Source organism: Antrostomus carolinensis, unplaced genomic scaffold, assembly GCF_000700745.2.
Source record: "Antrostomus carolinensis isolate BGI_N321 unplaced genomic scaffold, ASM70074v2 scaffold30749, whole genome shotgun sequence".
Classification (NCBI taxonomy): domain Eukaryota; kingdom Metazoa; phylum Chordata; class Aves; order Caprimulgiformes; family Caprimulgidae; genus Antrostomus; species Antrostomus carolinensis.
This window is the reverse complement of record NW_010336909.1, coordinates 5191-18888: the sequence shown is the minus strand read 5'-3', so window position 1 is coordinate 18888 and position 13698 is coordinate 5191. Positions and strand designations below refer to the sequence as shown.

At 49.1% G+C, this 13698-nt stretch overlaps 1 protein-coding gene across 1 annotated transcript; it reads right to left on the bottom strand.

The window, feature by feature from the left end:
- Positions 1–4378: 4378 nt before the first annotated feature.
- Positions 4379–11531, bottom strand: EFHD1 (EF-hand domain family member D1). The gene is made up of 4 exons (XM_010175037.2): positions 11388–11531; positions 8950–8953; positions 6016–6146; positions 4379–4907 (listed from the first exon to the last, which is right to left on the bottom strand). Exons 1-4 carry the CDS (start codon positions 11499–11501, stop codon positions 4773–4775), a joined length of 384 nt encoding a protein of 127 aa, XP_010173339.2. The 5' UTR covers positions 11502–11531; the 3' UTR covers positions 4379–4772.
- Between the last annotated feature and the right edge of the window lie 2167 nt (positions 11532–13698).

Below are 13698 nucleotides of genomic sequence, written 5' to 3'. Positions count from 1 at the left end.
GAAGGGCGCTAGGCGGTAACGTGTTCTTACTGCGAATTAACCTGGTGGAAAAATCGGGAGCTCGAACTTTTTTCCCAGCTAAAATTACAGTTTTATTTTTAGCCCGAAAGCCCACATTAGCACATGATGCAGAACAGCCCCACGGGGCTCTCCAGCCTCAAAAACTATTCTCGGCTGTTAGGCGCTACTGGAGATACAACCGCTTTCAGCTGAAACGATTTCACCCCGGTCAGGACTCCAGCTGCAGCCCACGTAGCCCTCCCCCTCCTCTTCTCGGTGAATAAATACCTAAATACCGAATAAATTCAGTCATCGGGCACTGAACACCAGCCAGAAATGATGAAACAGTGAACACCAGTGATTCTTCCGAGCTAATGGCTTGAAAGCCTGTAATTCTTAGGATGTATTTTTAGCTGAGAGCAACATCAAACTGGATTGCTTCACCCAAAATCTTAGAATGACATTTCTCCCTTAGGAGGTTGGTATATAAAAGCAAAGCTCTGGCCTTTGATAAGCTACACCTAACCCCTCCAGTTGTTGTCGCACAGCTTGAGCCAATACTAATAATGACGTGGAGCAGGAGAGAGGCAGCAGCCCTGCATTTCCAGCTCTCACAACTTCCAACTTCACTGCACAAGTGGCTGTGCCTTCTTACTCTGCTTATCGAACTGGAGTTTGAGCACTCAAAACATGCCCTAGGACAAGCTTTATCAGAGATAGAAGAAGTTTAGCGCTGATGGAATTTTTTTTCTCCTACTTAGCACAAACATATTACTGAGACCAAAAAAATCAAGGAGAGAGTGTTTGAAACAAGTCTCACCTGCAGAAATTTACATTTTTGTAAAATATCTCAAGGAAACCCAGAGTACCTTTTTCTTTTTTTCTTTTCTTGTAATAGCATCTTAAATCCTCCACAACACTCATTCAAGCAAAACAGGGAGACTCTCTCGAAAATTCAAGACTGTACACCTCTGTGGTTAAATTCCTGCATGGTTCAATTACAGGGCTTCAGCTGATGTTGTCTAGGTGTGAAATTACCCCAGCAACTAGCCTGACATTCACCAGGGTAGGTACCCAGTGAAGTACTTCAGAGCCCTCCTGATTACCATGCCAATTCATCCTTGCTATTAAAAATCCAGGCGCAGGGAAATGGCATCCCTAACAAACTAAAAACCTTCTTTACTGACCTGTTGTTTCCATCCATCCTAGCTTGGAAGCAAGACCCTGCCTCCCTCGGTATGGCAGAGGAGCTATAAACGCAGAGCACAGCTCCAAAATGGTAAATAATGGCTATAAAGCAGCCCAGAAGATGTGTCAGAGTCTCTCACATCTCCCCTTGCCACCCTCGCTTCTCATTATTTGGGAAAGTGGCTCTTCCGTTTGTCAAAATACCAGGGATTTTGTTTGGGAAGAGTCAGTATCTTCTCAGCAGCCTCTGTTTTCCATGGGAGTGGAGAATTTCCTCCTTTGTCACATCCCTAAAAATAATTATAAAAGCCACAGCCAAGGTAGGCAGGTGAACATCCAAGTGGAGTTTTTGAAGTCAGTCGCTTCAACAGACCCGTCACTGCAACTAGCTTACACTGAAAGACAGACTACCACAAATACACTGCTACCTCTGCAACACCCCAGTATCTTAAGACATCCTTCCCACATGCGGCAAGCTGAGTTTGAAAGGAGACAATAAAGCACTCTGGTTACTCCAATTCATCTTGCAAGGGATTTATTTGGACACTCCTATAAGGTTAAAATTCAGTTTAGCCACCTTAAACCCATTCTAGGAGCTGAGCAACTTGAGGCAGGTCTTTGTCCCTTCTGGGAAAGACACATAGCCACAAGAGGCTTGTCATCAAACTTCTTTACTTCCCATCACAAACAGACTTAGAGTCACTTGGGGCATGTCAGGAGAGCCACACCAGTACGGATGTACCAGCAGGTACCAGTAAAGAGAGCTGGGATTGCCACGACCTTTAAGAGCCACCTGTAGTGACATCAGGCATAAGAGGAGGACAGAGCATCAAAGACTATAATATATTAATTATAGGTAAATAAAATTAAGTATTGCCAGCCAGAATTAGATGGGAGGTTTAGCCAGACAATTTATTTTTAGTACTTCTGCATAACCTAATGACATTGTTACTCAATTCAGTAGTTGCCAGCAAACCAGAACAATTCAGAATGCAATTAATTGCCCAATGTCAATTTTTGCAGAGCTAATTTCAGAACTCACATTGCTGCCACTTCAAAAATCCCAAAGCACTTGCTGTTCACGGCACTGAATAAAGGCCCCAACAGTACCTATTTGAATGGAACAAAACTACGTCAGTCACACTGCTCAGTTCCTTACTGAAACTTTTCAGCTGGAGTTGACTCAAATCTATTAGAATAAAACCAAGGGAAGCCCTTTTCCCACCCTCTCCTCCTGCTGCCCCAGGCTCCTCACCCAGCTGCACGTGCAGGGCAGCACGAGTCAGCAGTGCTGGCTATGCTGTGGAGGAGGGGGGGGAAGGAAAAAAAAAGGAAAATCAGGAATTGCAGTGTTGCAGTTTTCCTGTGGAAACAGACTGAGGAACTTTCACCCTGATTTTACCTGACCTCCAAGACCCAAGGGCTCACAGGCACACGGCAAATGCATTGACTGCTGAGAACACACAGAGCAGAGCTGCACTGGATAAAATATTTATGTCTTCTATTTCATCACTGGAATGTACCTGAAACGAGGCACAGTTAAACCTTCTCCTGAGCCCCTCTCGCCCCCAAACTGGCCATGCCAGCAAAGCTGAGCAGATCAGTGACAGCAGAAACAAGATGCTCGGACACATTTTCAGATTTTATCTCACTTCTCTAAAAGCAGAAGGAGGAAATGTGAAGGGAAATCAAGCTGAAGCAACCTGCCTGGCTCCCAGCTGGGGCACTACCAGGGCCAAGCTATTTAAAGACAAGAGAAGGCTGACAACACTCAGATGCCAACATTTAGCAGTGGACACTATTTCAAATATTTCCACAGCCACATCCCTTTCTGAGGGATTGCAAACATGAGGACTTTTTACACCAGAACTGCTATACAGAAGGGGAAGTGTTATCAAGAAGGGGCTGAACACTTCCCTTACTCAGCTGAATCAGGACGCTGAGCTTTGGGGATCAAAGACAGGCACATTCAGGAGTGGGGATTGCTACTGTAATTTGTGAACAAAACTGTGGTTTTGGGGAGCTAAAATAAACAACAGACAAGACCAGAGATAACAATGCTTTATTTGTACATTTCAGCAACAGGAGAAATAATTGAAGAGGAAATTATCTGCTTTGTTGTAAAGTATAAAAACATTTAATTATAAATACTTAGCTAAAAAAAGCGTGATTTATAAAATATAATCTGTGAAGATATATATACACAGTTTAATTGTTTAGCAATTCTTTCACCTGACATTAAAGAGTAGAGGTTTTTCTATTTATTATTCCACGCTCACAGTTTAGTGCTCACAGTTTAAGAAGCAAAACAGATAAGTGAAAAGATGACTAGTGAGTTGCATTCTGGAAAGAAAAAAAAAAAAAAGTAAAATGCATGAACTGGGGCAATAGCAGAGGCAGAATCTGAGCAAATCCATGCTTTGAGAGAGGTCTCTGAGGGAACACAGCTCCCCTGCCATGACCTACAGTGTATATATGAAGACAAGCAGTGGGCATTTTAACATCTGTGGGCAAGTTTCCTGTGTTTGCAAAAGAAAATGGCTAATAAGATAGTGCAAGCCCTCTGAATTCAGGTCAGCTAAACGTGCTCACCTTACTGCTATTCCCTTCTTGAGCAGGGATTGCTCAGCATGCTGGGCTGGTGTTATCTGTCGTGGCTCTAATGAAATCAAACAATGTCACCTTCTTGATCAGGATATGAGCAAATTCCCAAATAGAAAACCCCAGTGTGCCCTCTGATGGCATTGTCCAACTGGCAACATCCCTTAAAAACAGATACAGCTGCCAAAGGCTGGAAAAAACAGCAAAGCCATACAGTACACTACACATGATGGAATGTGAAAGATGTGGTCAGGCAACCCAGTTCTCTATTCCTCATTTAAGAAGCTTCCTCCCTTTGAAGTCTTGGGAACTCTCAACTGTTACAGAAAGGTTTGTTACTATGGCACTTCAGAGAAGAAAAACTGGAAGACTCCCCAACACACTGGGTGGCAGAAAATCCTACAGGATATTATAACTAATTTGATCCATGTCCCTAGTAACTATCTTTCTCTCTTCACAGTGTTTTCACAGTGCCTGTGGCACAGAGCTTTGAGGATGAAGAAAGGGATAATCAAGGGTGTGTGACAACATCCAACAGCCGTACAAACGTACAGGAAGTCAAGCTGTACTTCATACACCGATTTACACAAGACCTCACTACTTGCCTGTAAGCAAGGAATTAATTAGTAAGGAGTTAAGAGGAAAAGGATGTCTAGGAAAGAAGGAAAGAACAAAATCGGCGAGCACGAAGCTTGTCAGTGCTTACTGTGATTTGCTACCTGCTGTTTCTGCTTCAGGGTGACGTGCTCCTGACAGTTCAAAACAAACAGCACGTACACAGCTCTTATGATTCACATCATTAGGAATGCATAGTAACTGCAAGAGTTGTGCCCTTAGAAACTCAGGAGGATCTTCAGGAGAGGAAGGCTAGCAAAGCTGTAATGAGTTTTAGGCAGGATCCAGGCAGTTCTCTTCAGGTAGAGCCCTGATCAGGGAAACGTACCAAGTCATGTGCAATCTCAGAGTACATATTGGCTGGTCAGTTACTGGGTAAATGCAGATTTTAACTCCCTGAAAGCCGCTCGGCGGTGTTTCCTTTCCTCCTCTTCCCGCTTTCGCTCATCCTGCTCAGCTTTTATCTCTGCTTCAAACTTACTGGCTGAAGACAGGGCTTGAACCTTTAGTAAAGAGAAAAATAAAAGAGCATCAAGCCTTGCATCAGAGAGACAGCCAGAGCCTGAACTGCTCACAGATGAGCAATGCAGAACCATTTGCTGCACCTCCAAGTGCTGGCTGGGAATCTCTGTCAGGATGGGTCAAGTATTATACTGCAGTGCTTGGGTATTTACACCCAATTCTTGTTAGCCTGCTTGACTTTAATAGCAATAAAAGAGAGGTCATTTACTAATAAGTCACTAAGAAGCAACCAAAACAATGGATCAGTACTCGGTCACATACATTCTTTCTGTAAGCAAGCAGCATAGCTTAAGTTGTGAGTATACAATGGGAGAAACTACTGTAGAAAACAGTTTTGAATCGCAGCCAGATCTGAGAACATCATACTACACCCCAGATAATCTGCAGATCAAAGAGACATTGTTTATTTGCTGGCTATTTTTCCAGTTTTCATCTCAGTACATCTGCTGTGCAATAGCTGCGTTATGCTCTTGGGAAAAAATTTCTTGTATAAACAAGCAGGATTATTTTCTCTCTGAGAGAGCTTTCAAAAAGGGTGCTTTGTCAGCTTTGAATCGTGCAAAGCTCTTTCTGCCAACCCTGGGACCCTGCAGAACAATTTTTATTCCAAAGGTTACAGAGAACTGCTCAAGAAAGACATCTGAAATACTGTACTCCAAAATACTGCATTCACCACTGAACTCAGAGTGCTGAGGTTGAGGGAGGTTTTGCAAAATGGGAAACTCAGGCCCGTTAGTTTCTAGGACGCTTTTGTCTTTAAAAGCGGTCAACCAGCTATTCCAATAGCACTCTGAGTCCCACAGGGACACAGGTCAGTCAGTCAGCTCTGCCCACAGCAGAGACAGTGAATTAAGCTGTTCTAGCATTGACTGATCTGCAGAGGAAGGCTGTAGCTAGAGTCCAACATAAAGTTTGAAGGTAAAAGCTATGGCTGAGTTTAGGGGGATGGAAGCATGAAATATGCATCCTTTCAGCTGGAGAAATCTGTCAGTGTTTTCTATTGAAAAACAAGCAGGGGCAGTGTCTCAGTGGCCTGTATGCAGGTTTTTCACATTTTTCACATTTTTTCCCCCCTGTGCCACACCGTACCTTAGCTTCAAAGAAGTTCTTGGCTCCTTTCACTCCCTCAATGGAGACATCTATCTCCGAGAGCTTTGCAAGAGTCAACAGGCCACTGTCCTCCTCGAGTTCCCCAGCTGCAGCTTTATGGAAAATTTGAACTAGAAAGACAGAAAAGAAACATTCAAGTTCTTCACTGAGGCTTAAACAACTTAAAATGCAAACAGTACAGACATTTACCTGGAAGGGGCTGGAATTTACATTTCTGAGCAAAGGAAACCAGGTCTATATAAATGAAGTGGCACCACACAACTTCTGCTCCAGTGCTCTGGTATGCAGCCCTGTCGGACTAAGAGGTAGAAATCACATAGGAAGAGGGTTTTCTGGGGAGCAGAGCTCTGGTGAAGCACAGCTCCTACCAAGCCTGAGTTACATGGCCAGAGGAAGGAGGACACTTCACCTGCCTGGTGCGACCGTATGGTGGGTTCAGATACACCTCTCTATGTCCCCACACCCTAATGGTGTATTCACAAGTCCCCCACCAGCTTCCCCAGTGTTCTGAGGGCTCAGATCACATCCCATGACAACAAAAACAGGGCAGACAGCCCTGGCTTACACTTGAACCCCAGTCCGCTCCTATTAAGAGATAAGAGCGGCCCAAGTGCACACACTTGAAAGGGATCTGGGGACTGCCTGGCTGCCATGAACCCTGCCTTCTGTCCTTTCCAAGCTCTACAGTCCACATAGTATAGGAGGCCAAGTGCACCAGGAGAACTAGCTACCTCAACTGGTCTCTTGTCTAGGGCATGGGAAAAGTGACTTAAGTCAACCCTTGGAGCTACGTCTCAGCCTGTTCCAGGAAACCCTGGCTGGTTTTGCCAAGGTGAGCAAAGTCTCGGTATTCCTTCTGTGCCCATGCAATAACACCCAGGAGAGCTTCTCCAAGCCCTGTCAGAGGTCAGCTCAGAGGCAGGCCCCTGGGACAGTTAAGAGTGGCTTCAATGAGTGTTCACAAGGCAACCAGTTTTGAAACCTTTGTCCTGCACTGGCCCATAGACATTTAACAAATCCAGAGTCACTACAGCAGAATGCATGTTGGCAAGTGACTTGCAAAAGGAAACAAACAGAAAAAGAGCCATATTATCATCCAGGAAAGCATAATTTTTACTGAAGGAACAAGGCTCGCGTGCTTAAAAATAAAAGACCTCTGCACCACCTTCAACCTGCTAACCAAACTCCAGCTGAAGATGTGAACGCACTATGTGTGACGAGAGTTCCTGTAACTCCCTGCTATTCCTGGCCACCCCAGGAGGTGTCTCAATGCTTGGCACACTGCAGAAAGAACAGAGACGGCAACAAGTCACTGGGGTACAAAAGGAGCACAAGCAATAAAGAGTGCTACTGCACCACTTCAGTCCAGGGCAGAGGGCTGCAAATACCATGTAGGGTTACCCTGAAATCCATTTGCACAGGAACATCAAGTATCTCTAGTGCTGTGCTTAGGCTTGGGACTTTGCTTTTTTTTCCTGTGGAGAACCTGAGCTGTCCCGGAGGAGGGCAGCAGAGCCCCAGCATCCGCGCTCAGACAGCCCTTAATGCTTCCAGTTGCTCGCAGAACCTGGTGGAGATGCAAGAGTTTGGGAAGGTCTCCCCTGGGGAAGGGTGTGGGGATGACAGCAGCGCTGGCTGCCCTCTCACCGAGGCAGTGTCACCAGGGGTTGCTTCATGCAACAGCCTCGTAACGAGCGCGTCTTCGGCACAGAGCAGCCAGAAAGCAGGCTGTGCTTGGGGAGGGAACTTTTCCCCCACAAAACACATGTAAGAAATTTAATGACACTCTGCTGAACAGGCAGAACAACCTACTCAGGGAAAAAGCAAATCCTCCCCAAGATATCCTCTCCCTCTGCGCAGATCCACTAAGCTTAGGATCTTAGTGGCTAGTTCCTCTCCTCCTCCACCACCAGTCCCGGGGATGCAGAGGGCTGGCAGCCAGGCTGGTGTTAGTCATGGTTCCTCCTCACAGTTTCTGCTCCACCCTGCAAGTCCCACTTCCTGGCATTGGAAAAGGGCAGTGGAAGCAGCACAATCCTGAGGTCTGGTACAGCTGTCGCCTGGGGAGGGACTGGAAACACCCAGTCAAGAGTACAAGTGCGGATGAATCATCCTGAAACTAGGAGATGGGGCAGCAATACTCCCGTGGAACGTGGCTGCTGCAACTGGGAAGCTGAACTCAAGGAAACCAGGGACTGAGCCACTGGTTGGGCAGACACAGTATCACACCAGTCCCAAGAACCCAGCAAGGTGGACCATGCTCGTTTCCACAGGAGCAATCCTTCCTCATGTAAGCACACCGCCTGCAGCCCACCTCACTGGTTATTTGCCCTCAAGGCTTGGGTCCTCACTAACTAGAGAACACCAGGAACATACATGCCATTTCCCCACCAGTTCCCATTCCCAGCCCATCTCACACCCTTGCTGGGCCCAAGATACATCACATGCAGCTAAGCCTCAGGGAAACATCAACAGAGAAGCAAAAGTGAGTAATCTTGGCACTTTTAAAAACCCTACTCTCAAGGAGGGAATGACACACACTTTCCACTCTACTAACCTTATAAGAGATGTATCTGTTCTCACATCCTTCATCATCCAAGACCTACCCCACAGTGCCTGGTCTCGGCACAACGCTGCAGTTACGCAGCCCCACCAGGCACTGTGCTGGCCCTGGGGATGTGAGGGAAGGTACGGGACCAACTGGTGACAGCAGCCTTACAGCAACTTGCCAGAAAAGCAGTGCCACCCAAAGCCGTGGTTTGCACCAGCCCTGCTAGCAAACACATGAGGTGGGTCAGCATTTAAGCTGGTGTGGGCTGGGGGACAGTGGGTGGATTTTTGCGGATTCTAGATAGCAGCTACAATTAGACATTACTATTATAGCAATTAATTCCTGTCATTACCACAGGAAACCAAACTAGACAGTCAGAGGTGGTTTTTTCCCCCCCCACCATACCTAATCTTTTTAAGCCTGAATTTCTTTGCTTGAGTCATGGAGCTCTGCACAGTTAATTGTTGATGTATTGATGGATGCTCACAGGTCAATGGTATAAGGCAGCTTTCCTAACGGGGCCAGCAGTTCACCAGCAGCAAGTCAGGCCAGGAGAAGCAGGTGTTCAGGCAGGTATGTCAGGACTCTGTATTCTCTGGAGAGGCAAACGGGAGCCCTCCAGTGCTCGAGTTACACCCTGCCGAATCCAGACACTCATTTAAACCACGGTTTCTCCTTATGTTGTCAGAGTGTCCCAAGTCAGCTTGGTCACCCACCACATGCTTGCTCATCACCACCAACAGGAAGTGAAGTGGGGCAGGGCTGCGGGGTGATTCAGGCCTCCTCACCCACCAGGAAATCTGCCTCTGCCTCAACACAGCAGCTGGACACTGTGTATCTGCAACAAGGCAAGAAGCATCCTGCTCCTCTCCACCTCGGAAAGCTTTGGTTACATGCCAAAGCTGCTTTGTAATTTGTCTCCAGAGCTCTGCCAGGGATGCTCCTTTGTTCCAATTCATGTGCCACTCAAGCTTGTGTTTGCTTGACCATCGTTTTGCATCTGGCAAGCAGCTACAACAGCACCAGCTGCCACACGCCACTGGCCAAGGGCTGGCAGCACAGGCAGCGTGTGCCAACTGACAGGCAGCTGTGCAGGGGGCTGTGCTCCAAACAGGTGGTGGCAAAAGAGGAGCTGCTCTGCCACTTATGCCAGGACACCGGAGAACCTTCCAGAGCATTGGGGATAAAGGCACTTCTCTTTCACAGGAGAGAGCCCCTGCAGCAAGCCCAAATGCTGTCCCCAGCTCCTCAACCAAGGTGAAGGGTGGCCTAGGGGCCAAGTAGAGAAGGCTTCTCCAGCCCATGCAGCGATTTGGCAATCACAGTCTGACCTGGAGCCAAGGGCACGGTGCTCTTCCTGCTCCACTGGATTCTTTGCTACCTCTGACCAGGCATGTCTCCTTCCCTGCCCAGAGAAGTTAGAAGCTTAGAGCTTTGCTGATGTGAACAAACAGGCTCTTGCTTCCAACATCTGTTTGCCTTTCCCCCCCTCTATGGGCCAAGCCCTGTAACCTAACTGTCTTTGGCCTTAATCTTCTACTGCTGCCCTCTTGCAGCGAAAGAAATGCAACAAAACCGTCGGGGGATGAAAGCAGGGGGAGATGATGTGGCACGCCAGCACAGAGAGACAGTGCAGCAGCTCTGCAAGCTGCCAGCCGCCCCTCACACCCCAACCAGCCCAGCTGGTAACAGGCCCTGGCTACTCATCCTCCCCCTTCCAGGTACTGCCAATGGTCCTGGCACTTCCAAGGTGAAGAACCTGATGTCCTGAGCTGCAGAGAGCTCTGCACTTCATCTCCACAACCAAACCCCAACCCTGCAAGAGGCATGGTAAGAGCAGAGCCCCTGCAGAAACAAGGCAGCACAGCTGCTCAGGGCACATTGCAGCCATCCCTGGGGTGGGAGAAGCAAGACAGCCCTTACAGCCACTGCAGGACACCAGTAGCACTGGCCCTCCTGCCATCTAAGGGGCTGCTGGTTAATTTAGAAAGCCACAGTGTGACATACACTTCTGCAGTCAAAGCCTGGGAGGAGGAGATGGTGCAACAGGAGGTTTTGACATCTTGGCTCCTCCTTCCTGCTAAGTTGGGTACCCTTGAGCACACGCAGGTCACTGCTCAAATTCCCTCTCTTCCTCTGCCCAGCAGCAGATGCTGGCCTGCCCACACTGCTGCCAGCAGTCTCAGCACAGCAGTGACAGACCTGTTTGCTGGGTGTCCCTGCTGAGCCAGCACACAGTACCGATCTGCTGCATCACCACGTTTACTCCTCGCTGCAGGGAGGTGACCACCCCTCGTGAAGCTTGCTGTGGCTGCTCACTGCGTGATGCAGAGAAGTACCCAATGCAAACTGGAAGGGTAAGCCTCCTGTGCTCTGTGAGACCAGCTGCTCTGATCAGAGCCCTTCCCCTGCATCTGAAACAAGGCCTGAGCCGCTGTACCACAAAAGCCCAGCAATGAGACCTTGTGACTGAAGGGACATGCCACCTCCAGCTACAGCAGGGAGCTCTGTCAGCACTCCCAGGCAGCTGCTGCGGGGCTCAAATGTGCTCCCAAAGCGGGTGGAGAGGCTGGAGAGCTTTGACATAAGGTGCCATTACAGCCACATGGAGATGGATGCCGACAGTGGTCCACACCGCAAGCTCCCCATGGCATGGGGATGCTCACCTGCTTCTCCACTGCACCCAACAGTTGGAGAAACATGAAGAGGACAGTGCTACCTACAGCCAGAGTACAGGGCCTGGCTGCCTCCTCCCTCTGCCCCACAACCATGCCCCGTCTGTTCCCACAGCCCCCCTCACCTCACGGAAGCTGAGCTTCCCATCAAAGTCTTCATCCACCTCCTTGATCATGTTCTTCAGCCCCAGATGGGTCTGTGGGGCTCCCAGTTTTTCCATCATCAGCTTCAGCTCCATCAGGTCAATGTATCCATCCCGTCCCGAGTCATACCTGTGAGGTGCAAAGGGAAGGGGTCAGCCCTCATCATCCCCCATATCCATCTTCCCAGAAGAGGAACTATGCAAATGGATAAAGTCACAGGGTGGTTTAAAGCTCAGGGGAGAGGGGAAGCTGCACAACATGGCCAGTGCTGAGATATATTAAACTTGGGGAACTGGCAGGCAGCTTTCAGAGCTGTCTCAACAGAGAGAGAAGTGCTCAGGGGAGCTCAGACCAAACCACCCACACAGAAGGAACATGGAGGAACTCAGCTTATCTGGGTGGGATTTCCATCTCGCCCACTTGCGTGTTCAGCACAAAAGTTACTTACACACAACTTACACCAGCATGGTGAGGCAAAGGCATGCCAGAGCCAGCTGCTGCCAGGTCTCCTGCTCATTTAGAGGAGAAACAGGGAGCAGAGGCCAGCCAGAACCTCCCAGCTATCTTTCTTTGTAAGCAAAACACACCCCCTCTAGCTGTTAAGATCATTGTCTCTGAAATGGTTTTGTACTACACAAGCACAGCACTTCAGGGCAGCTGTTTATTCAGTGTCCCTGGGCAGAGCAGAAAGGCAGCCCTGAGGGAACACAGCCATCCCAGCTGTGCTGGCAGACGAAACCAGTGCCCAGCTCTAGGAGCAAGACTGGAGTGGGAACATGCCCCCAGCAAAGCACAAAGGACAGCAAGGATTCTCTCCAGGAGGAGAGAGCACCCATGCAAGAGGCAGAGTGCTTTAGGGATGGAGAGGCAGCGACCTGTCATGCTTAGCATGGGACAATGCACCAACTCCTCCCCTGACATCTGCTGCAGGTGTGAGTGAAGCATCCAGCCCACCAGCAACCAGCACTTCACACCTACCCAGGCCATCACTGGGTTTCAAAGTCCAAAGGCTGGGGAGATGGGCGCTGTGCTGTCAGAGAGCCCATCGACAGCCCTCCCTCATCCTGCTCCTGCCATCAGGGCCCAGCACAGAGGTGGGGCTTTGCAACGGAGGACAGGGCAGGGTCTGCCAGGCTGGGCTCAGCCCGGGTGCGCAGCCTGCCACTGCCCCCTTGCCACCATCTCCACCCCAGAGTTAAATCCTTTCAACTATTCAGAAAGGAAACCCTAAGCACAGCACTGAAGCTTTCCATGCACAGGAGCTGGTCACATCCTCCCACCCATCCTCTTCCATTGACTGTTAGCTCTCTTCCAAAGAGCTAAGGGCTGTAGCCATCACAGACAGAGACTGCACACTTGTGGTTATCCTGGAAGAAAGCCCTCTCCAGCCGAGGAAACTCACAGCCGCAGAGGAAGCTGTGGCAGAGAAAGCTGCTTGCAGTCATGGGCAGCAAGAGACAGGGCTGCAGGCAACAGCTCTGCCCCGGCCTTCCCGTGCACAGGCATGGGCTGCTTTTGGCCTCCACGGCTTTCCAGAGTCCCACCACCTCCACAACCATCTTTTTTACTCTCTGTGCCTCTTTGTTTCCAAGGGTCCCAGGCCCAAGAGACCACAAATGACAGAGATGTCACTATGGGACTGCCATGCAGCCTCTGCTACCAACCTGCCTGCACGCTCTGCACCCAGCAAACCCATGAGCCCAGCAGGCCAGACAGCTTTCTGGAAAACTAGGAAAGAAACCTCTGTCAGAGCAGAACCAGGTCACAGATCTGAGACGTCACAGGGAGGAAAGGTAGCGGGTTCATCACAGCAAGGAAGACGTCAGTTAATTAAGGCACACATTCACAGCATTACCCAGCCCAGCTCCGAGACACACTTTCAAGACCTCACAGAAGCATAGCAAGTGCAGTATTTAATTGTCAATTTGCTTTTCCTTTAAGTTTGGGGGAAGGTGTGGAGCCATTCCTCTGGAGTAAGGTGGCTGGAGATGCAGTGTCTTTGATCAGATAAAGAAAGCAGCAAAGCCTATAGTGGCAGGGGGGCACTTGAGATTGGGAATTTTTTTGGCCCCAGCAAGCTCAGGCTGCCCTGGTTAGGTGCAGAAGCAGCATGACATCCAAGGTCCCCACCAAGGGCTGCCCATCTGGAGTAAGGACACTGCCCAGTCCCTCTCGGAAGCGCTGAGTAATGGAGATGAAGGCAGAAGGAGGGCAGCAAGCCCAGCCTGTGCCTGCGGTGCTCATCTCACCCTTCTGCTGTGGATGCTATTGGCAGGCAAACACCAGCCCTCA

Excerpts from the sequence above, each read along its gene's own strand:
- EFHD1 (XM_010175037.2), bottom strand. The coding sequence starts at position 11,501 with ATGGAGCTGAAGCTGATGATGGAAAAACTGGGAGCCCCACAGACCCAT. Across the intron at positions 4,908-6,015 it reads AGAACTTCTTTGAAGCTAAG|GTTCAAGCCCTGTCTTCAGC; the intron begins GTACGGTGTGGC and ends TCTTTACTAAAG.